The sequence below is a fragment of the Delphinapterus leucas genome, chromosome 15, assembly GCF_059928025.1.
Source record: "Delphinapterus leucas isolate spDelLeu-1000000601 "Yukka" chromosome 15, BTC_Dleu_Yukka2, whole genome shotgun sequence".
NCBI lineage: Eukaryota > Metazoa > Chordata > Mammalia > Artiodactyla > Monodontidae > Delphinapterus > Delphinapterus leucas.
This window is the reverse complement of record NC_143143.1, coordinates 88,319,222-88,342,945: the sequence shown is the minus strand read 5'-3', so window position 1 is coordinate 88,342,945 and position 23,724 is coordinate 88,319,222. Positions and strand designations below refer to the sequence as shown.

The 23,724-nt window shown below is 51.2% G+C and overlaps 1 protein-coding gene across 2 annotated transcripts in view; it reads right to left on the bottom strand.

Annotated features, from left to right (window-relative positions):
• Positions 1-23,724, bottom strand: part of PRPF6 (pre-mRNA processing factor 6) — a 35,177-nt gene that overhangs the window by 10,005 nt on the left and 1,448 nt on the right. Inside the window, exons 2-12 of one of the 2 annotated variants that reach the window (XM_022597662.2) lie at positions 23,232-23,400; positions 21,911-22,029; positions 19,492-19,570; positions 18,838-19,014; positions 18,459-18,614; positions 13,900-13,994; positions 13,296-13,452; positions 12,357-12,519; positions 7,830-7,948; positions 6,748-6,966; positions 1,948-2,070 (exon numbers count right to left, since the gene is read on the bottom strand). In XM_022597662.2, the coding sequence (XP_022453370.1) occupies positions 1,948-2,070; positions 6,748-6,966; positions 7,830-7,948; positions 12,357-12,519; positions 13,296-13,452; positions 13,900-13,994; positions 18,459-18,614; positions 18,838-19,014; positions 19,492-19,570; positions 21,911-22,029; positions 23,232-23,400 (1,576 nt within the window). The remainder of the gene's footprint in view (positions 1-1,947; positions 2,071-6,747; positions 6,967-7,829; positions 7,949-12,356; positions 12,520-13,295; positions 13,453-13,899; positions 13,995-18,458; positions 18,615-18,837; positions 19,015-19,491; positions 19,571-21,910; positions 22,030-23,231; positions 23,401-23,724) is intronic. The other variant, XM_089897224.1, reaches the window with a different exon arrangement.

Sequence of the window (23,724 nt, the reverse complement as noted above, 5' to 3'; positions counted from 1 at the left end):
CCAGCTGATCAACTCTCGTCAAACACAGAAGCCACGATATCTAGAAAACCAGCACCTGACAGATCCCACAGTAATAACTGACAGGAGCCAAAAGCATCCTTAATAGACCCGCAAACTCGTAGGTCAAAGTTTGGAGAGCAACGGCATGTTTACACAGTCTCAGTGTCTTCCCACAAAATACTCACTAGTTACAAAGGGCCACAGCAGCCTTCCAGGGGAGGGACCTGGCGGGCACCGCCTGAGCTGCTCAGAGGATGTGCCCCCACCGACCCAGCAGGACAGAGTCCTACAAAGATCAGAGCCCGGCCGTGAGGACACAGCGTGGAGACCAAACCAAGGGGCCTGTACCCTCAAAAAAGTCACACTCATGAAAAACGACAGACCAAAGCCCTCCCCCGAACTCTCGGGGCCACGGAGACCTGTGGATATGACCCTGGGCAGCTCCTCAACCAGAACACAGTTGGGTTTTTCCTTTTGCCAAAAGGCACTCAGTGAGCCAGGTGGTGAAATGTGAGTAAGGCCTCAGATTACATCGTAGTCCTACATCAGCACTGATCTCCTGAGCTTGACAGCTATGCTGTGGTTGCGTAAGAGAAGGTCCCCTTTTAGAGAAACACACACTGAAATGTCTAGACGGAAAGGGCCACCACAGGCGCAATGTACTCTCAAACAGTTGAGGGAAAATAAGGGGCATGTGTGTGCAAGTGTGTGCACGAGTGGAGAACACAAAAGCAAACGTGGTGAAATGGGTAAATCTGGGGGAATCTAGGTGTAGGGTGTAAACGAATTCCTCTTACAGTTTTGCAACTTTTCTGTAAGTCTAAAGTTATTTTTAAATCAAAGGCTACTGGGCTTCCCTGGTGGCGCGGTGGTTAAGAATCCGCCTGCCAATGCAGGGGACACGGGTTTGAGCCCTGGTCTGGGAAGATCCCGCATGCCGCAGAGCAACTAAGCCCGTGAGCCACAACTACTGAACCTGCGCTCTAGAGCCCGCGAGCCACAACTACTGAACCCATGTGCCACAACTACTGAGCCCGTGCGCCTAGAGCCCGTGCTCCGCAACGAGAGGCCACTGCAGTGAGAAGCCCGCGCACCGCAACCAAGAGTAGCCCCGCTTACCGCAACCAGAGAAAAGCCCGTGCGCAGCAACGAAGATCCAACACAGCGGGCAGGGGCAGGGGCAGGGGCGGGGGCGGGGAAGAGGCTATCACATTTAAGGTATTAAAAGCTTCAAATGTTTTTATTGATCTTGAACTCATCATCTCTTCTCTGGAATACCACTCCAAGGAAATCATTTCAGAGGGGACAAGAGCTTCATGTGCAAATGTTTTCTGAAGTGCAGGTTACAGCAAAGACCAGAGGTAGGGACGGTCCAGAGGTCAGGGGTGAACAGCTGGGAAGGTTTGGGAGATGGATTCCAGGTCCAGCTTAGCAAGCGCTCAAATTCTAGCTCTGCAGCAGACTAACAGAGAACTGTACTCCTTACAGTTGCAACTTACGTTTAAAAATCAGGGACTTCCCTGGTGGCACAGTGACTAAGAATCCGCCTGCCAATGCAGGGGACACGGGTTCGAGCCCTGGTACAGGAAGATCCCATGGACCGTGGAGCAACTAAGCCCATGCGCCACAACTACTGAGCCTGCGCTCTAGAGCCCGCGCGACACAACTACTGAGCCTGCACTCTATAGAGCCCGCGAGCCACAATTACTGAGCCTGTGCTCCACAACAAGAGACGCCACTGCAATGAGAAGCCCGCACACCCCAACAAAGAGCAGCCCCCACTTGCTGCAACTAGAGAAAGCCTGCGTGCAACAACGAAGACCCAATGCAGCCAAAAATGAATTAAGTAAATAAACAAATAAGATAAAAACCAGCAGATCAGAAAGATTCCCAAAGCAGAGCAGCTCCCCACAAACACAGACTCCAGGCCCATGTGGCCACACTCACGCTGTCGGCATCTTCCATCCACGTGTGCTTCCGGTCTTCCTCCTCAATGCCAATCCCGATCACGGCACGCATGACCGCCTGGCAGGTGGCCACACTCCCAGCCTTGTCACACTCCTCGGCATCCTGAAAGAGGGACACAGAACCGAACTTGCCACCCAGAGCTGCAGAAGCCTGACATGCGGACGCAGTGCCCGGACGGAGCGGGCTGCAGGTGGTGAGCTCCAAGGCTTCTGACGCCCTCGTGGCCCTGCCACTGCCCGCTGACTGTGCTCACCCTTCCCTGACACCCAGCAGGTGAGTACTCCACAAATCCCTGACCTACCCACTTAACAGACATCGCATAAGCACCTACTGTGTACAAAGTACTAGAGTAGGCAACTCAGTGGCCATAAAGGGTTGCTATGCAAAGAAAGTTCCAAAGCACTTGGGGGTAAAAGATGATGTCACTCACACTCGTACTGTCGGCCTGGGATCCAGATTTGAAATGGACAAAAGGAAGAGCCACTCTAGCCCAAAGAGGCAGACCTGACTGGGGGAAGGAGCCCGGCACACGGAAGGTGAGACAGAAACCTGGGGAGGGACCAGCCACCCGGGCGTTCCGGCAGGCAGGGGGCGCGGGCTGACCAGCAGAAAAGCACTGGACTTCAGGCCAGCAGCTCTCAGGACAGGCAGAGAGAAGACCGTCGTGGTTCCAGAGACGAGACACCGAGTGCCACTGAAGCCTCCTGCACAGCCGGTGGGAAGGACCGGCAATGCAGAGAGGGACGCGCGTTTACACACGTCAGACCGACGACATCGAAGTGTGCGGGCAAAGGTGGGGACAGAGGTACATGCGTGCGGCTGAGGATGGACACAGCGACGACCTCTACCGCGGGCAGCTTCAAGCTCCCTATCAAAACAAAACTCACACAGGCTGACCCAGCAACGCCTTTTAAGGAACATACTCCCAGTCGTTCAAAACGACGGATGCGCCAGGACGCTTCTGTAGTGCTGTCTGCAACAGCTAAAGGAGTAGGAAGCACCCTGCCGATGCCATCACCCAGAGACTCCAGGCTGGCTGGACACGCCGAGCCAGGCTTCCCTGGCTGTGAGAGGAGCACAGCACAGCAGCCCTCGCCTGAGCCCCTCGGGCATGGTAATAAGCATCAGAAAGGCATCCCAGGCAGACGAGAGCCAAGGGCAAAGGCTCAGGAGAGGGCACAGGCTGACCCACAGCCAAGGGGCAGAGCTCAGCGCCCCAGAAAAGCACGGAGGGCAGAGCACCAGGCATGAGAGAGGAGAGCCACACAAGGAGACAGCCCCGGGTACCCACTCTACAGAGGGGCCCCCGTGCTCTCCACTGAGCACAACCCAGCACAGGCGGGCTGGAAAAAACCGTCCAAAAGGATTAGCGGGAGTGGTCCTCAGAGCACAGCTGGGTCCAGGAACAGCGCCTGTTCCCACTGGCCAGAGCGGAGACCCCCAGGAGATACATGGCACTGAGCACAACACCCAGAGGTCACCTCCACAGGAGAGTGAGTCCCAAACTGCCCCACACTGACTACGGTCGGTCCCACCCAGCAAGTGTCGAGGCAAGACCCACGGGGTCAGAACGTTTCCAATAACAGAACCACGCTCAACATCGAAGCCCAGAATGCTCACGGGGGCACAAAAGCATCTGGCACCCAACAAGGGAAAAGGCACAGCGTCCGCAGCAAAGCAAACGTTATCAGGCATAAGGCAACCAGGCAGGACGGTTCATGATGAAGAAGATACTCAGTGTCTACCAAAGTCAACCCCAAAGCGACCCAGTGTTAGAAGGAGCAGACAAGGGCACTAAGACTATTATGATAATCACGGTCCACGTGTTCGAGTGTTATATGGCAACATGAAAGACGTGATAGAAGGTTTTTAAAAAGATCAAAATTCCTAGAAGTGAAAACTGCCAAGATCTAAGATGAAGAATGTCCTCGATGACATGAACAGCAGATTAGACGTTACAGAAGATTAGCGAAACCTGAGGACAAAGCAACAGAAGTTATCCAAGACGAAACTGAGAGAAAAAAAGAGTATTTCTGTAACCGACCAGAGCAGAGGGCGTATGAGCTCACACCACACCCACAGGAAAGACTAGACGTCCCCCAGCTCCATGACCAGAGGTGGGGGCCTCACCACTGCTCTTCTAGCCGGGCAGGCAGACGGGAAATAAAAGGCACCGTGCTGGAAAAGAGGAAGTAAAACTGTATTTACAGACGGTATAATCCTATACATAAAAAATCCTAAAGAATCTCCTGAAACTATTACAATTTGATAAATGATTTCAGCAAGGTCACAGGACATAAGATCAATATTTAAAAATCAATTGTATTACTACACACTAACAACGGACAACCTGAAAATGAAAGCAAGAAAAAATTCTATTTATGACAGCGTCAAAAATAAAAAAGTACTTTAGATTCCATAAAATAAGTGTAATATTAGTACACTAAAACATTACTGAAAAAATTGTTTAAAAAAGTAAATAAATGGGGCTTCCCTGGTGGCGCAGTGGTTGAGAGTCTGCCTGCCGATGCAGGGGATGCGGGTTCGTGCCCCGGTCCGGGAGGATCCCACATGCCGCGGAGCGGCTGGGCCCGTGAGCCATGGCCGCTGAGCCTGCGCGTCCGGAGCCTGTGCTCCGCAACGGGAGAGGCCACAACAGTGAGAGGCCCGCGTACCGCAAAAAAAAAAACAACAAAAAAAAAAACGCTAAATAACTGGAAAGACACCCCACGTTCACTGACTGTTAGAATGGCAACAGTCCGCCCAGGTGATCTGTTCTATCAAAATCCCAGCTGGCTGTCTTGTAGGATGTGACAAGTTGACCCTAAAATTCATATGAAAACACAAAGAACCAAGCACAGCCGAAACAATCTGTAAAGAGCAAAGTAGGAGGACTCACAGAGCCTCCTCCTTTCAAGGCCACAGCACAGTGTGGTGCTGGCACAAACCCAGACATACAGCTGAACGGAGCAGGACTGAGATTCCAGAAGTAAACCTCTACATTTATGACCAGCTGGTTCTCCACAGCACGGCCAGGACTACTCAACAGGGGAAGATCTAGTGGCGCCGGGACAACGGGACACGCACTTGTAAAAGCGTGAAGTTCAACTCTTTTAAGGCAAATGGGTCACAGACCTAAATGTAAGCACTAAAAAATAAAAATCTTAAAAAACACAGGAGTAATCTTCACAACCTCAGGTTAGGGAAGGTTTCTTTGATATGATACCTAAAGCATGAGTAACAAAAGAAATAAATAAATTGGACTATATCAAAAACATTTGTGCTATAAGCAATACAATTACCTGACAAATGACTTGTATACAAAATATATACAAAAAATTCTTACAACTCAATAATAAAATAGATAATAAACAATAAAAAGGTAAATAACCCACTATATTAAAACCCACTGAATTACCCACTTTAAATGGGTAAATTTTATGGACAATTATAGCTTAACAAACTGTTAAAAAATGAAACAGAAAGAATAACTTAAAAAATGAATAGATCACCATGAGCTGGAAGACAGCTTCAAGTAGCCTAGTGAGCAGGTAATTGTGCCTGAAAGAGAATGAGTTGAAGAAACAGGGGACACAAATTCTCCAAATCCGATAAAATCTATAAATCCACAGATCCAAGATACTGAACGAACTCTACACACAAGAAACATGAAAAACCACACCAAGTCAGATTACAATCAAACTGCTCAAAACCCATGATACAAAAAAACATCTTAAAAGCAGACAGAAATCTTTTAATTTAGAAATCTAAAAAATTTTTAATTTAATTTAAAAAAAAAGTACGTACAGAGGAGCAAAGATGACAGCAGGTGTCTCACTGGGAACAACCTAGGCAAGAACAGTGTCTTTAAAACACTGAAAGAAAAAACTGTCAACCTAGAATTCTACACCCAGAGGAAATATCTTTCAAAAGCAGGGAAGAAATAAAGACTGTTTCCAGACATTTAAAAACTGGAAGAACTGACCATCAGGCCTGCACTGAAAGAAATGTTCAAAAAAGTCCGTCAGGCAGAAGGAAGATGACACCAGCTGGAAAGCGGGATCCACACAAAGGAATGAGAATGTCAAAAATGGTTAAACAACACTAAATAAATAAAGGAGCTGAATCTAGATGGTTCGATTTTAGAGATACACATGAGGCCTTGCACCTGAGATTTTAAAACACCGCCCAAACACAGGAAGGGAAGAGAACAGAGGTACTGATCCATCGCCACCTCCTCGGGAGGAAGGTGATGCTGGAGCAGCTCCAGTGCACCAGCTGGAGCCACTGGGAGGCGGGCAAGCAGCACCGCGGCGGCAGGGGCACGAGAAGGGAGGCGGCAGAGGGCTGGGGCCAACTTCCGAGGCTGAGGGCGGTGGGTGAAGCACAGGGGCAGGACGAGGCAGGAGAGGGCAGCTGTGGCCTGGCGGCGGGTTAGAGTGCTTTCAAAGACCTCGCTGGCCACGATCTACAGAAGTTAAAGACGGGGACCTGAGAGACAGAAGCTCGAAGGCTCACTCTCCTTTAAATCGTATCCTCTCTACTGGAAAAGCGGGGCTGGTCGCAAGCATCGGGACACGAAGTTTCCCCCTAGATGCACTCAGGCTTGCACCTCCATAAAAAGCCACGAGGTGATCACATAAGAAGCCACCCCTGTGCCTGCCAGCGTGAGGACGGGCCTCTCAGGTGCCACCCCGATGTCCCCACCCTCCAAGGGACTCTGACGAGCAGGAGGGCGTCCGTGTTTAAAGTGGACACCGTGGCACCTGCCAATCTCACCTGGATCCACTGCTCGCGGTTGATCTCCACGCCGTTGGCCCGCAGGGAGGTGATGGCCCGGTCGATGATCTTCTCCACCATCTGCGTGTTCCCGTTGGCCTCCTCCAGCTTGGCGGCCGTGATCCAGATGTGCCGGTCCGTAGGGATGTTCTCCCGGGCCTTATTTAAGACCTTGCGGGCATTTTCGTAGGTCTCTAGCCTGGCCAGGGCGAGCCAGAGCTGCACGGAGAGACCCGCCAGGTCAGGTGGACCCTCCACAGGCCACAGCCCTTGCACAAAATCCTTTGTACAAGTTTTCAAGGACCATTTTAAACAGGGCCCAGGAACGTGTGCGGCGGCATTTTCTGCCTCATCTGAAAGCTCTTTGGTTATGCTTCTGACTTACTTAGTGATGCGGTTAACATGAATAGTTGACGGGTTCTCAGCCCCGCGTTCCAAACACTGGTTAAAGGTACACGGCATTAGGACAGAAGGCGAGCAGGGTGTGACTGTCACCTTAGCAAACTGAAAGGACACGGGTGGTTCAGCTGTCTGGAGTTCTCACACCCCAGGTTTTGATTATGCAACAGTTTATCACCAAAAATGTGTATGGGCTCTATTTATTTTTATGTAAATAAATTAAGATTAATTTTGTTTGGAGAATTTCACAACACCCCTTAGGATAATTAAAGACAGACTGGACATCATGAAATCATGACTAAAAGTCACTTCACAAAACGCTGTGAACAAGAAAATTTAAAACTAAAGAAATCCAAGTAGCTCTGAGGCACAGCAACCTCCCGCTGGGCCGGCAGAAAGACATACCAGTCTTTTCTGTCACCCACCCTCCAGGTCCCACTGGCAAACTCCGAGCTGAACTAGGAGGCCGGGCCCTGAAGCAGAGTGCTCCGCGCGGAGCTCCCACGGGGTCGGGGCCGAGCTAGATTCTGCTCTGCGGTTCCTGCAGGAGCATACGGTCACTGTGCCGCCTGGCGCTGGACCACAGGGCAGCAGCCCAGGCGTCCGTCAGTGAGCTCAAGGCCCAGCTGACACCTCCTGCAGACAACGGCCTCGGGCTCAGGCCTCCGCGGGCAGGGGCTCACCTCCACGCTGGTGGGGCAGCACTCCACGGCTCGGCTGAGCATGATTCTAGCATCTTCAGGCTCCTCCAGCTCCACGGCCGCCTTCCACAAGCGAACTGAGTTTGGAACGTGCTCAAGGGCTGGGAAAGGTCAAACAAGAAACCAGATCACAGAAAAACGGAAGTGAAAGCAAGATACTGCGTCACAGAGGATGCTGCTGCCAGCGAGTCCAGATGGCCTCTGCCCTGGGTGACAGGCCGGGACTTCACATGGGTCCCACGGGTCTGGACAGACACCAAAGAGACCAGTGCAGACGTCCCGAAATCAGCAAGCAAGGGTGGCAGAGAAGGCTGCGCATCATCTCACACCCACTCACACTTGAAAATCAACATGAGAAAAATGAGGCAGCGCAGACCAGGCACCCGCTGCCCAGGAAGGGCCAGCCGAGGAGGCTGCGTGTGAGCGAGTGTGCGAAAGTCACGGGGACACAAAGCGCCAATGACTCTGGGATCCGCATCTGCCCAGGACGGCAGAGCAAGGGCTCCTCCCTGGACCCCAAGGAGCACGAGAGCAAAGGCACCAGGTGCTGCACCACACCGGCAGCCTCGGGGCCTCAGTTCACACGAGTGACAGCAGGAAAGGGGGACCAGCTCCCAGGAGAAGCTATGACATCCTGCAGTCCGGAAACTCCCAAACCTCTGTTTAAGCAGCAGAGCCCTTCCTTCAGATGCAATTTACTGAAAAAGCCAAAACACTGGGCAGCTAAACACAGAGCCCTGCAGCAGGGGGACTAGGGAGGCTGAGGCAAGGCCTCCAGTCAGCCCCTGGCAGGAGTGACGGTGACTAAGAGCTGATGGAGGCAGGAAACCAGAACAGCCCAAAGGAGATCTTCTTTCTAGAAAACACGGGCCAAGCTTGCGGGAAACAGCCCTAAGATTCAACGGTGCAGAATCTGCGGCCTCACCAAGTCTCTGGCGTTCCTCCCTTCAGCAGAAGCAGCCCCTCCCACCTCTGGGAGACGGGCTTCCCTCCTTTATAGGCCCTGTAAAAATGGGGCACCCCTCTCCCCTTTATAGGCCCTTGAAAACGGGGTGCCCCTCCTCTCCTATGGCCAAACCAGATGGCAGTGGCTCCAGGTCACCGCACTCCACGCCAGTCCCTCCCCGGCTGGTGAGCAGGAAGCAGCACGGGCCCGAGATGCTTAAGACCAGTGGGCCAGAGGTGGGGAGACATACCCCACGAACCCCAGGGGCCCACCCCCAGTGAGTTTCAAAGGTTCCCATGGTCCAGGGCTCATGGGGACCTCCCCTCTATGACAAAAAACACGCTGCCACTCCGGAGCCACCTGCCATGGAAGACGATGCCCCAGCCTGTGGCCCAGGGCTCTGCAAGGACCACAGCGCCACCAGCCTGCAAAAGAGGTGCAGCCAAGGGCTTGGCCCCTGGGCTTCCCTGGCCTGACCACACCTGTTACTCGGCCCAGCGCCGGCAGGGCGCCAGCTGCGGGACCCTCGCAGGAGGACACACGCGGTGACAGCAGTGCTTCTCGCTCGACCAGGACCCCCGGGGCCAGGAGGGAGCGCTGACAGGCACGTGGCCGCGGGCTGCATGTCGTCATCCCTGGGGGAGCCTGGTCCCTGTCCCCACGAGTTTGAACTCAGCTGTCCAGAAGTCTCATCCCGAGGGACGATGTGTCCACCAAGGCCTGTGGCCATGGTTCTCCTGCACTGGAGGCTGAGGCTGACCCAGTTCTCTGGCCTCCACGTGTTGCCAGACCAGCCCCGGCTGGCGAGGTGAGCCCTGACCCCCACGGTGACACCAGTCTGCCACCGTGTGCGGGAGGAGAGACCTCAACCACAGCCCAGAGCAGCGTCCTGAGGCCTGGCTGAGCACTCCCGGAGTGACAGTCACCAGGTAGCACAGCAGCCCAAGAAAGCCAAGACCGCCGAGGGAACAGCCCCTCAGCAGTGATGTCAGATAAGGAGGCCTGCGGGGGCCCGCCCCGCCCGCCCCCCCAGCCCTGCCTGCCCCCTCCCCCTGGTCACACTCCACGCCAGTGGCCATGGGGTCATTAACTTCACCCCGCGATGGGCATGAGGCCCAGGACGGTCCCCACTTTTCGGGAGAGGCTGGGAACTCCTCTGTTGGCATTTCATCAATAGCCCACAGGTACAGAGCTGAAGCCAACCACTGCTGACGAGTCCAGATCTCACCAAGGTGCTCCCCAGAGACCATCCACCGCGCCAGGTCAAGGCTACCTCCAAGAGTTGTGGCCAGCCGGGGTGGAAGGGCCGGCCCGGTCAGGAACGGAGCAGTCTGAACTAGACAGCCTGCGATCAGAGGCCAATGCACTCTCTGGCCCTTGGCCCCAAGGTGGGGACACATGGTGCCATCCTGCACTCACTTTATGGACCAGAGCACACTGGCTGGAGACAGAGTCACTCCACTGCTCCAGGCCTGCACGATTCGCAGAGGAACACGGTGCTTGACACCTTCATCGTGAGCAAAGCCCACAGGAAGCAGCCCCGCAGCCTGGCCCCCGGAACTCAGCGCTCACAGGCCCATAGGGGCCCTTATAGATGACAGCACGCAGACTGAGGCCAAGCACCCACCCCACGTCACTCAGCCTCCTAAGGCCTCAGGTCTCAAGTAGCATGTGAAGCTCAAGTTCTCCCATCAAAGGACCACAATGTCAGCTGGGACCCAGAGCTCAAGCAGAACCTGAGAGCTGGCACAGAGTCCTCCCCAGTCACTGATGGAAGTAACTGTCATTGGTTTCCAAATATCAGATCCTTCCAGCAGTAGCTGTCAGGTTCACCAAGAGCTAAAGGAGGCATCGCCAGCTGTGCCCCAGGCACCTAGAGAAAGAGCACTGTTTTTGGAAACACTCTAAGGACGGGGAAGGCCAGGAACAGGGCCGGGGAGCAGGGTGGAGGCCAGCTGGGGCTTCACGCTCCCCCCACCTTCGCGCAGCCTGAAGGAAAGCAGAGCCGGGAGGCCCAGGACGGCCTGGAAACCGATCACTCGACACTCCCCTGGAGGCCCCCTTCCAGGCCCAGTCCCCTCTCCAAATCTGAAGCCAACTGGAAATGAACCCAGGTAATCTGGGGGTGAACAGGGAGTGGCCACAAAGCCATTCTGACCATTCATCACATTGTGGCAGGGGAAATTCAGTAGAGCTTTCCTAAATAAATCGTGCTAATTACCCAGAGTTTAATGTGTTTGTCATCAGAGAACTATTTTCCTGGCTGAAAAGAGATGAGCTGATTTCTATAAACCAAAACAGGTGCTGACTTTCCGCCCCGGCCTCATTTTAAGTGTGGCAGGGCTGCAATCAAGAAACCAGACCCGAGAGGAAAACACACTGGAACACACACACATTCACACGCGGTCAGGGTCGCACACAAGGTGGCCACCACCTGGCCCCTAACAAACACAGGCCGCAGCCAGCAACCCCTGCACATCTGACATCACACGCCCAACGGTTCACGCAAACACACACCTTAGAAACAAGAGCTGGAAACTGCCCACTGCAAGCTGCCCTCAATTCCCCAAAACACACCTATTTTACCCACACTACAAATTCAAGGGGAACAAGCCGCCTGCACAGGCTTACTCCAGGTCAGCCCTCCGACCAGCTGGTGCTGAATCTGGAACAAAAGTCAAAAGCAGCATCTCCTCTACGGCTCCAGTGAAGGGAGCAAAGCTGTTCTTTTCTCACTTCTGCAACAATGAAAAGCAAACTACCCACAAAAGCTCCATCTTGGGGGCCTCCCTGGTGGCGCAGTGGTTGAGAGTCCGCCTGCCGATGCAGGGGATGCAGGTTCGTGCCCCGGTCCGGGAAGATCCCACATGCCGCGGAGCGGCTGGGCCCGTGAGCCGTGGCCGCTGAGCCTGCGCGCCCGGAGCCTGTGCTCCGCAACGGGAGAGGCCACAACAGTGAGAGGCCCGCGTACAGCAAAAAAAAAAAAAAAAAAAAAAAGCTCCATCTTGGCAGTGACTCCTAGGTGGACTCAGTTTCCCCGGCGTGCAAACCATTCAGCGTGCCACGAGCCAACGGCACACACACCAACACACTGCCCTGCAGGAGTTTCCCAAGATGGGAAGCAGTTAATTCACATGCCACTCTAGTGCGACCACCGAGGCAGTTAAGACTCAGACCCGAGTGGCACCTTCTACCTGCTGCGGGCGGAAACGGGAAGGCTAGCGCCGCAAGGCCAGCTTCTAGTGGCTCCCTCGCCCTGCGCACAGCACCTGCACACAGCATTCCACAGCGCCACAGAGCACCTGCCCTCACCCAAGGCCACACAGCAGGAAAGGGCAGCTCAACCAGAAGCTTCCCTGACAGAGGCTCCAAGGGCAGAAGCAACCCAGGGCAGACGAAGGCCTGGAGAGCGTCCCCCACTCTCTAAGCCCTCCCAGCAGAGCCCGAGCGAAGCAGCGGCGAGGCTGCTCCCCGGGCCGGCAACAGAGCAGCGGGGCTGCCCCCCACCTCCAGGTACACAGCCAGGCGGCGCCGCTCCTGCCGGGTCCCTAAGGGAGGCTCACCTTTTCGAAGAACCCGCTTCTTGGCGCGGATGTCTGTCTCCAGCTCAGCTGCTCTGATGTAAATCCTAACGGACTGTGGGAGGTGACGGACAGCTTGGGCCACCACGGCCTTGGCTGTGTCCCCAGGCTGCAACCTCGCTGCTTCCAGCCACACATCTTCACTCTGGGGGGCAAAGGAACAGGACAGACAGTGTACGCACAGGCTGGTGGGGCGGCAGGCACCCCAGAAGGGCACACACGAGCCTTGGAGACAGGGGGGCCAGGGTCCTCCCACCCGCGGGGCCCGGGGTTTACGGTGAGCTGGGCGCCCAGCACGCCTGCGCCAGAGACCCCCTGAAAGCCCCACACACGGGAGCGTAGCTACAGCACGTCTGTGCCTGTGTGGGAAAGACACGCCACCACACTGTGAGGAGAGCACAGCCTGCGCTCAGGGTAGGAAGTCAACCCACGACGAGGTGGAGACACACAGGCAGGCAGCCCTGCGTCTGCCTGGGAGGTTCGGATTGATGCTAACGTCCTGGGGGAAGGATTCGCAGGGCACCTCTGGCTGTCAGGGTGCCCCAGCCTTCACAGTGAGCGTACAGTCCCTCAGAGGGTCTCAGGACTTTCTGGAGCTGATCCAATCACACCCCCTAAGAGTCAGGCCCACCTCCAGGTTTCTGACGTCAGGGAGGGCGAAGGGCTGACCAGCCTTGGTCTCTCTAGTTAAGGTTATCTCCCTGTTGAAGTAGCGGCAGTCAGGCTTTCACTCCAGGTAAAAATAAGCAGGAAAAACCCTTTCCCAACTTTTCTTCCCCTCCTCGCCTGTCCCACCGCCTGCAGCTTCAACACCAAAAGGCAGGCAATTCCCTCCAAGCCCAGCTCACTCCCACGGTGTCCTGCGCGGCCCAGACGCTGAAGCCCCTCGGGGCAGGGTGCAGCTTGGGGAGGGCGCCCTACCTTGGGGCACATCTCTGTCCCCTTCATGATGAGGTTCCGAGCCACCTGCAGCTTCCCAGTGACTTCCTCCAGGCGGGCCGACGCGATCCAGGCTGGCGGGTGGTGAGGGTTTGTCTCCCGAACAGACTTGAGCAGCAGCCTGGCCTTCTTGATGTCACTGTGCAGGCGAGAAAGCACTGGGTCAGGCCACCACCTGCTGAGGGCGCCCGGCCCGGAGGACGGTGCCACTGCAGACAGTGTCCAGACTGTCACATCTGATGCCCCTGCTGACAGAACCAAGTCAGAACTCAGTCGGCACCCTTCCAAGTCTGCGGCACCTCCACACACACAGGCATCGAGCCCAAGGTCAAGGTCAGAAACATGGGACGCAATCGGCAAGCTGCTCGCTAGCTCGGCACACACACGGATTTGGAATGTCATCTGTAACAAATTTAATGTCCACAGTGAACGGGTACAGATATATTTTAAAGGAGAAATCAAACAACCCCACTCTACCTTTCTTAGAACATCCACATCCTGTTCTGGCTGCGTATTTTTCAAATAAAATCCAACACATTCCCGGCAAGCCGAGCCCACCCAGCCACTGGCCCTGCAGGGTACTCACTTGATGTCCCCTCCATGAGTCGGGATCATGGAATTCAAATCTGTCAGATAGCCTTTGGGGTCAACCACAGTCTGCCCACTCACCGAGTCAGATACCTGCAAGACAGGCCAAGCCCAGCTAGTCGGACAGAGCCAGGACTGCCTGGAACGAAGTCCTCGGAGGGTCCCTGGAGCCCCTTCCCCTAATCCCGACTACCAGTGGGCATGGGAACTTTTAAGTAAGAAAACAACCTTAACTCAAACAATAGTTTGTAACGATAATAAGCAAATTTCACCCATACAGAACAAAGATTTTATAAAAAAAAGAAAACATAAAAGTCCCAGGGTGGAAAAGCCTGACTGAACATAAGGTCCATCTAAGAATGAGTGAAACCCGGAAATCACAAAGATTGATGATTTCAGCTAACGTTCTTCACATTTGCATGGAGCAAGTTCATTGTGGCATTCTCTCAAGTTGTGTCTTAAAGTTACCGTGACAACGACAAAAAACAAAACAACCTGAGTAAAAAGTGGGCAAAAATGCAGCAGGACAAGGAAAGGATGAGAGGAAAAGTGACGGGAAGAAAGAAAACTCCCTTTGTTTGCAGGCAACTTGATTATCTATGTAGAAAATTTGAAAAAAATCAACAAAAAACCCCCAGAACTAATAAGTAATTACAGCAGGGCTGCAGGATACAAGGTTAATATCGATCACTGTCCTACATACCAGCAGTGAATATGTCGAATCTGAAATTAAAAACACAACAACATTTACAAGAGCACCCAAAACTGTGAAACACAGTGGACCCTTGAACACGGGTTTGAACTGCGTGGGTCCACTTATACCTGGATTTTTCCCCTCAACACATACACACCGCTCCACGATCTGCAGCTGGCTGAACCGATGGCCGTGGACGGCCCTCAACTGCACACAGGGTCAGTGCCCCTAACACCCCACACTGTTCAAGGGTCAACCATACCTAGACGTTAACCTGACAAATACGTACAAGATCTGTAAGAGGAAAAACTACAAAGCCTTAACAAATGAAATCAAAGAAAAACTAAATCAATGGAGAGAGATTCCATGTTCATGCACAGGAAAACTCAGTACTGTCAAGATGTCAGTTCTTCCCAACTTGATCTGTAGATCCAACACATTCCCAATCAAAATCCCTGTTACTTTGTAGATATTGACAAGCAGATTCTAAAGTTCACATGGAGAGGAGGCAAAGGACCCAGAACAGCCACCACAACATTGAAGCAGAAGAACAAAGTCGGAGAACACGACCCAACTTAAAGACTTACTATAAAGTTATAGTAATGAAGACAGTGTGGTACTGGCAAAAAAGACCTAGAAAACAACACAGGAAGAAATCTACATGACCTGAGGTTTGGCAGTGACTTTTTAGATACTACATCATCAAAAGCACAATCCATGAAGGTAAGAAATGATAAGCTGGACTTCATTAAAATTAAAAATTTCTGTCTGTGAAAGACACTGTCAGGAGAATGAAAAAACAAGCTATAGCCAGGAGGAAGCATTTGGAAAAGACATATTAGATAAAGAACTGTTATCCAAAATACACAGAGAACTCTTAAAACTCAAGAAAACACAAAACCGAGGGAATTCCCTGGCGCTCTCACTGCCAAGGGCCGGGTTCAATCCCTGGTCAGGGAACTAAGATTCTGCAAGCCACGCAGCATGACCTCCCAACCCGCCCCCCCCCCAAAAAAAGGGCAAATGACTTGAATAGACATCTCTCCAAGGATGAGATACAAACTACCAATAAGCACATGAAAAGATGTTCAACGTCACCAATCAGGGAAATGCCAATGAAAAACCACCATGAGCTACTACTTCACACCCATGAGGATGGCTACTATCAAAACGCCAAAAGTAACCAATATTGTTCAGGATGCAGAGAAACTGGAACCCTTGTGCAGTGCTGCCCTGCTGGAAACCTAAAATGGTGCAGCTGCTGTGGAAAACAGTATGGTGGTTCTTCAAAAAAGTAAACCTAGAATTACCGTGTGCCCCAGAAATTCCACTTCTGAGTTTATATCCAAAAGAACTGAAAACTGAAACTGAAAACTGAACAGATATTTGTACACCAAGGCTCACAGGAGCATTAGTCACAATTGCCAAAAGGTGGAAGCAACCCAAGTGTCATGACAGATACCAAGATAAACAAAATGCGGTTCATACATACATACAATGGAGCATCATTCAGCTTCGAAAAGGAAGAAAATCCTGACACCTGCTACAACATGCATGAGCCTTGAGGACATAAATGAAAGTATGTGAAATAAACCAGCCACAAAAGGACCAATACTGTATGAATCTATTCATATGAGGTCCCTAGAGTAGTCAATTCACAGAGACAGAAAGCAGGACGGTAGGGGCTGAGGAGTGCGTGTCTCATATGGACAGAGTCTCCGTTTGGGAAGACGAGGAAGTGCCGTGGATGATGGTGGTGACGGGGCACAATATGCATGCACTCAATGCCCCTGAGCTCTACACTTAGAAACGGCTAAAACTTTAAGTTTTATCTTATACATACCTTAGCACAAAACATTACTATTTTTTCTCTACATTTTACACACAAGTGTGAAAGATAAACAACAAACTAGATCTATGCAACGTAAATGAAGCTGAACTTCACCACTCACAAGGATGCAAATTAAGTGGAGGCTTGTTGGAGGGAATGGGCCTCCCAGATTGGTGAAGACAAAGACAAAGGCCCCCAGACCAGAGCTGCCAACGGGGTGGGGGTGGGGGGTGATCGATGGCACAGCCAGCTCCCCCATGTTGCCGAGTGTGGAATGTCGTGCCTTTGAGAGACAATTCGGCACCTAAGTCAAAATATGCCAGGGCTTCCCTGGTGGCGCAGTGGTTGAGAGTCTGCCTGCCGATGCAGGGGACACGGGTTTGTGCCCCGGTCTGGGAAGATCCCATATGCCGCGGAGCAGCTGGGCCCGTGAGCCATGGCCGCTGAGCCTGTGCGTCCGGAGCCTGTGCTCCTCAACGGGAGAGGCCACAACAGTGAGAGGCCCGCGTACCGCAAAAAAAAAAAAAAAAAAAAAAGCCAATCCAACAATTCTACTTTAAAGGTACTGTAAAAATATTTACTTAAATCTGCAAAGATAGAAGCAGGAGGAGTTCATCAAAACATGGTTTGTGGGACTTTCCTGGTGGCGCAGTGGTTAAGAATCCACCTGCCAATGCAGGGAACACGGGCTCGATCCCTGACCTGGGAAGACTCCCACATGCCACGGAGCAACTAAGCCCGCGCGCCACAACTACTGAGCCCGCGTGCCCTAGAGCCCACGTGCCATAACAACTGAAGCCTGAGCGCCTAGAGCCCCTGCTCCGCAACAAGAGAAGCCACCGCAATGAGAAGCCCACGAACCTCAACGAAGAGTAGCCCCTGCTCGCTGCAACTAGAGAAAAGCCTGCGCGCAGCATCAGAGACCCAACGCAGCCAAAAATAAACAATAAATTTATTAAAAAATAAAAAAAACATGGTTTGTAACCACGAACAAGCAGAAACCACCCAAAAGGTCCATCAATCAAAGGCTAAATCATGATATTCACAATGAACTACTCTCCAACTTATAAATACATATCTAGTAGCATGAAAACGTGCAATTTTTTGGATCTGTAAGCTACTACTTATTTTTTTTACTGTAAAATACCTGCTCACTGTAAAAAACTCAAGTATAGCAAAAGCTCAATTAAAATTTAAGTTTTCCACTGAAGCAACAGGAATGGCTAAGTACTTCACTCTGCTGTTTTTCTAAGTATGTGTGAAATTTTTCCATAAAAATGTTTAACACAAAGCATTCCCCAGTGGTGTGGGTGTGCCGCCCTGGTCACGTCCTGGCCTGTGCAGGTCCACACTCTCTTCAACACACACGACTACTCTGGGTCTGGTTTTCATGTGCATGACTCCTTCCCGATTTGCTGGTTCTCTTGACTTTACAGTGCTTTCTATCGTGCAAAAGTTTTTAATTTGTACGTAGTCAATTTGAAAGTATTTTCCTTCACGGTTTCTGACATGCATGTCATATGAGAAAGGGTCTTCACTCTGCCTGGGTTTTCTAGAGCACGGAACCAAGTGCACGCCCCGTAAGGACACAAGGATTCACTAGGGTGCAGGAGGAACACACGTACGTTTAACTTTTATGTAAAGAGGGAAGGGCATTAAGCGACATCAACAGTAAGCATGTGGCTTGTCACGAGCGCCTGTCTGGGCTGCTCCTCAGGCAGCCCTCTGTCACCTGCCACAGACCCCAAGCCCCAAGGGAGCAGGAGAACCGCATCAGGTGGCCCTTCGCTGCTGGCACCGAATGCAGCACACCTGTGCCCACCCTCTGGGTCGACACACGCACCAGCCTGCGTGCAGAATCCCATCACACTGTGTAACGGGACAGGGAATTGGACATGTCGCAGGTCTGTTTAACGTGTGACGAAGCCCTTCAAAGGGTGAACTTTTCACAAATATAAATTAGCTTTATAAGCAAAACCAAAAATTCTTTAATATGATCTGTAGGAAAATAACACATGACACAACCTCTCACCTGGCTCAGCCTCATGTCCATCAAAGTGTTCCTGGCTTGGCCGATCTTCCTCATGTCCAGCTCACCTGTGCCGGGTGTCATCAATCCAGGTGTCATCCCACCTGGGTATGGAGTGTTCAGTCCGCCTGGATAGGGTGTGTTCAGACCTCCAAATTGCTGGGGGACGCAAGGACAAAACGCTGGCTTGCGTTTGCATGCATTTCATTCTCATCTCTGGAAACTCTTTCCACTGGAGCCCGACGTCTGAACCGTCGGACAGACTCAGCCGCGGCACAGCAGGAGCACATACTCCGGCTCCTCCAGCGCTGCCCCCGCCCCCCGTCCTGATCTGTCCGACCAGACACAAGGAGCCCCGTTTGCCTTCTCTGTGGGTACTCACAGTCTGCCGGGGATCTACCGAAGTGTGGTTCTCTCCAGTCTGTAGATGTTTGGCAAAGAAGCTGTCGGGAACGGGGGTCAGCTTCTCATAGCGGGGGTTCCGCTGCCGCTTGTTTCTGGCATCGCCGACCTCAGGGATGCTCAGCCACTCTTCTTCTGTGACTTCTGCCAACTTCCTCTGGAAACACCCGGCCCCCAAACATTAATTCTCTGGCAGAATTGCACATGCACAAGAAAAATTATGTTCTCCCTGACCCCTATCGCCCAAATCATGATACCTTAAGGACTCTGATGCAGACACGGTTTATCTACTTTGCTTAGAAAAGTCAACCTGTTGGATCTGCTCTACTTCACTCAGATTTAAATTGTTCTGTCAAAGCCCAGGGAACACAGTTCAGAAAACCTGATGTCTAAATGGACATAGTTACAAAGTTACAAAGAAAATCAGCTCCTCTGTCCCCCCTTTTCTGGGGAGGAGAGCTTTTCTGCACACACACGTATAATTAAGCACACCCAAGCAGGGCGCTTCTTCTACCCTCTGAATTAAAGAGAGGGCAGAGTGAGCAAAGTTGTGCTCGTCTCATCAGCTGTGCCCCAGAGCGTCTGTCCTCCGCTGGGAAGGCCACAAGGAACAGCAGGCCACCCATCTGCTCACTTTGAGATCCGAGAACTGCTGCTGGATTTTGGGGCGCTCCATACGGTATTTCTCAATTTCTTCTTTCTCCCTTTGCTCCCTAGAAGTAAAACGTGTGCACGTATTAGAAATCCTGGATGTCCATTCTGAAACAAAGTCACTTTACTATCCTTCCTAATTAAATCACCAAAAAGAGTAATTCCACACACTTAGCAGTTAAATCAAATCTATTTTAAGGCAACAATGGATACATTCACAAATAACTCAACTCGCTACCAGATAAAAACATGCAGAACTCACTAAAATTAAAAGCAAGTTGTCTTACTCCATTAAATACCTGCATTTAAATACAAGTATATTTACTGCTTTAAAATTCTATAAAGTCCCAAAGGTAGGGCCATCCTCTGAATAACTCAGCTCAGAAGAAAAGCTGAACCGTTGTCCTAGTTGCCCATCCAAATGGGTTCCTGGTGACCTAGGACCAGGTCACACGTGAACTCAAAGAGCTGTGGGCAATGGTGACAAGTATCGACCAAGTTAGGCAAACCGGAGTAGACATGAGCCCGGCAGCCAGGGCTTCCCAACGCTGAGATTTATATTTCCCTCCACAAGGTTAGACAGGAACTTGAATGCGTTGTGAATAACGACGTGCTTGGAAAAGACAAACACCTCTCGACCGGCTGGAGACAGCCTGGCATCACAGCTCCTGATGGGAAGCAGCTCGCACAGATACCGTCAGGTTTTCTGGCCAAAGATGCTCCACCTGATCTGAATCAAGCCTCAGGCTCCAACTTCCAATCCACAGGAAACGCTGAGAGCGCAACGAGTAAAAGGGTGCCACGAGGAGGTGGGCAGTCATTCCGTAAAGGGGTGGTGGTGGCTAGGAGACATGCCTGAGGAGTGGTGCTGACTGCGTCATGGCTCGTAAAAGGCAGTTCTACAAAGTTCTGGGGACAAGCAGGGAACAGTGGATGTGGGCTGGCTACCAGGTAACAAGGATGGACTGCTCAGCACCAGGGCGAACCGACCCCAACGGGAGCCAGCAAAGCCCACCTGCAGAAGCAGAAGAAGCAAATGTGCAAACCGAACAGTGCAGACTACGTGGGGGCACACGCCTGTCTGCTACGCTGTTCCTTCTGCTTTTTTGTATTGTGAAGTTTTCAAAAGCCAACCACTTCCCTAAAACCACTTAATACAACAACTTTCTGTATGTATCCACATCACTCAGATTTTTTTAATGAATGAATTCCAGAAGATTGGAATCAAGTCTTCTTTAATATGCAAAACCACCGAATTACGATACGTATAAGTTCATGCACATTGATTAAATAACGTGCTTTTTAAAAACTCCCCTGAAGAACGGTACTTCACTCTTCTAATATGATTTTGAGAAAACTAAAAATTCTGCAAGTTATGAAATGAAAACTGTATGCATAATGAGCAATAGAAAGAAAAAAGTAAACCAAAATGTTAACTGTCACCTTCCAGGCTTGTGAATAAACATTACTTACACTTAAACTTATTGTCCTAATATTCTAGAGTGAAAACGCATTCTTTTTGTAGTAAAAAATATAAACATGTTATGAAGCAATAAAACTTATCATAGTTTGCAAGATCCTATGTTGACTTTGCATATATTTCCCCAGAAAATGACAAGGAATCAGAAAGTTGCCAATGAGGTAACATCAAGGACAGACGTGCTGGGCCAAGTTCAGTCCAACACACCCACCTGAGAGCCCCAGAGGGAAAACAGGAGGGCTCTGCGGGGGAGTGGTCTTCCCCCAACGGACCCCCAGGAACAGAGGGTGCCCCTCCCACAGCCTGCCTGGGCCTCGCACCCTCCAGCTCACTGGAGTCCGTCCCCACCAGCCCAGCTCAACAATGACCTGTGCAGTAAGATTCTCAAGACACAGCCGCATGCCCACGAGGACTGCAATGGTCATTTGCCATCTTCAGTGAACCTCCAAATTACTTAATATACACTCATCAACATCACCACGCCCATTTCAAAGATGGTAACCCTGATGCATAGGCAGAATGATCCCCCAAATTCTGTCGATTTCTGGGAAGTCAAACACGGAGTTCCTAAGCTCTCCGCTCCAGTCCCCAGCCCCCAAGGCTACTGTGCAACAGTCCAGGGTTTTCCAAGTGTGGCTGCCACAGACCAAGCCCCAGGCAGCCTCAAAGCTGAGCAGACACATCTCCTATTCTTGCAAATTTTCTCCAAGTCTGAAATAAATCGAAACAAAACTTTCTGGGACTTCCCAGGCAGTCCAGCAGTTAAGACTCTGCGCTTCCACTGCACGGGGCACGGGTTTGCTCCCTGGTCGGGGAACTAAGATCCCGCAGGCCACGCGGTGCAGCCCAAAAACAAACAAACAAACAAACGCTTTTTTTTAAGTTGGATAAACACAGCATGAAGAGCGACAATTTGTCTTACCTTCTCTCTTTCCTTCTTTCATCCATCCTTTTATCCAGGGCTGCATAGATGGCATCTGCTTCCTCGTCATCTTTTTCGTAGGGCCCACTTGAGAAGAGGCTCCCAGCATAGCCGTTAAACTGAGAACCAAACAACATACTTAGAGTGTCAGCTTTTCTCCAATACGACCCCCAACAACAGAAACATCAATAATAGAACACGTCCAGCTGCAAAATGCTTGCTCAACCATGTGTTTCAGTCAGTCGAGCCCAAGCTGAAGGATAACAAAATAGCTGATGAGCACTCTTCAAAATTGTCAAGGGCATGAAAGAGAGAGCATCCACACCAAGCAGAGGACACTGAGGCGGCACAACCAAGTGCAGCGTGGGGTCCTGGGCCAGAAGTAGGACACAGGCGGAAAAACCAGTGGAATTCAAGTAAGATCTACAGGTTAGTTAATACTGCTGCGTCAGTGTTAATTTCCTGGTTTCAATAACAGTACTAGGGTGCACAGAATACCCAATTCAATATTCTGGGATAAACCGTAATGGAAAAGAATGTATATATCTGTATAACTGAGTCACTTTGCTGTACAGCAGAAATTAATACAACGTTGTAAATCAACTATACCTCAAAATAAAAACAAAGACAAAATAAATAAAAATTTAAAAAATAGGGACTTCCCTGGTGGTCCAGTGGTTAAGACTCCGTGCTTCCACTGCAGGGGGCACTGGTTCGATCCCTGGTCGGGGAACTAAGATCCCACATGCCATGCGGTGCGACCAAAAAAAATGAAAATTTTTAAAAATTTACAAATAAAAAAATAATAATAGTACTAAGGTCATGTGAGATGGGGAGAAACTTGTAAAGAGTATGCAGGAAGTCTCCATATTATTTTTGAAACTTCTCTGTAACTTTAAAATTACTCGAAATTGAATTTTTAAAAAACTTTTCTCTGAGGAAAAATGCCATCTGTTGTAACACATCTGTGGAAGACTTCAATAGACCAAACATGAATTCATTAAGAAAATAAGCACTAAAGCAAAAGAAGGTAAATATTACCAATTCCACTTAAAATTTTCATCATTAAAGACCAGCCAAGACACAGCAGCAATGCAACTGTTCTAATGTGTGCAAGTGCATCTCTTCTGAAGAGACCGCAGAAGGGCACATTTCTTTATATTTTTCCTGCTCCCCTCTCAAACTCTGTTTGAGCTATCCCCTATCCCCTGACTAGCTGGAACAGTCAATGGACCCACCACTCCAAGCCACTCATCACAGATGCCAACAGCACACTGGGTTAAGAACGTGGACGCTGGCCGGGGAGCCCCTCACAAGTCACCTCATCATAGTTGGTGTCATTGAGGTCCTCGTCATCGTCATCCGCAGCCTGGCTCTTCTTCATCTGGTCCCCGACAGTCCTCTTGCCGGGGGGCGCATGGCGGTCATCCACGGGATCATTGGCATCCCGGGCAGGCCCGATGTCCGAGCGGGTGGTGAAGCCAGTGGCACTGCAGGAGACCCCAAGATGCCCATTTATTTGAGTGGCCTTGTTCCTGTGCCAAGACCCTCCGCAGCTGTCACCTAATGACACCTCTTTTTCTAACTCTTCCGGGAAACCTCCAAAGAGCCCAGAAGCAGTGAACTCCACACAGCTGTCCTCTTCAAGAGAGAAACCTGAGAAGGTTCTGAGGCTACCTTCTGCCACCCCACATTCTCCTTGAGGGAGATTCCCCCGGGCACCAGACCTCTCTGCTCCCAGGTCACAGTCTCCCGTTTCCAACAATCTGCCAAGCAGCCCTCTCTCTGAATCCAAGCAGGCCCCCAAACCCAAC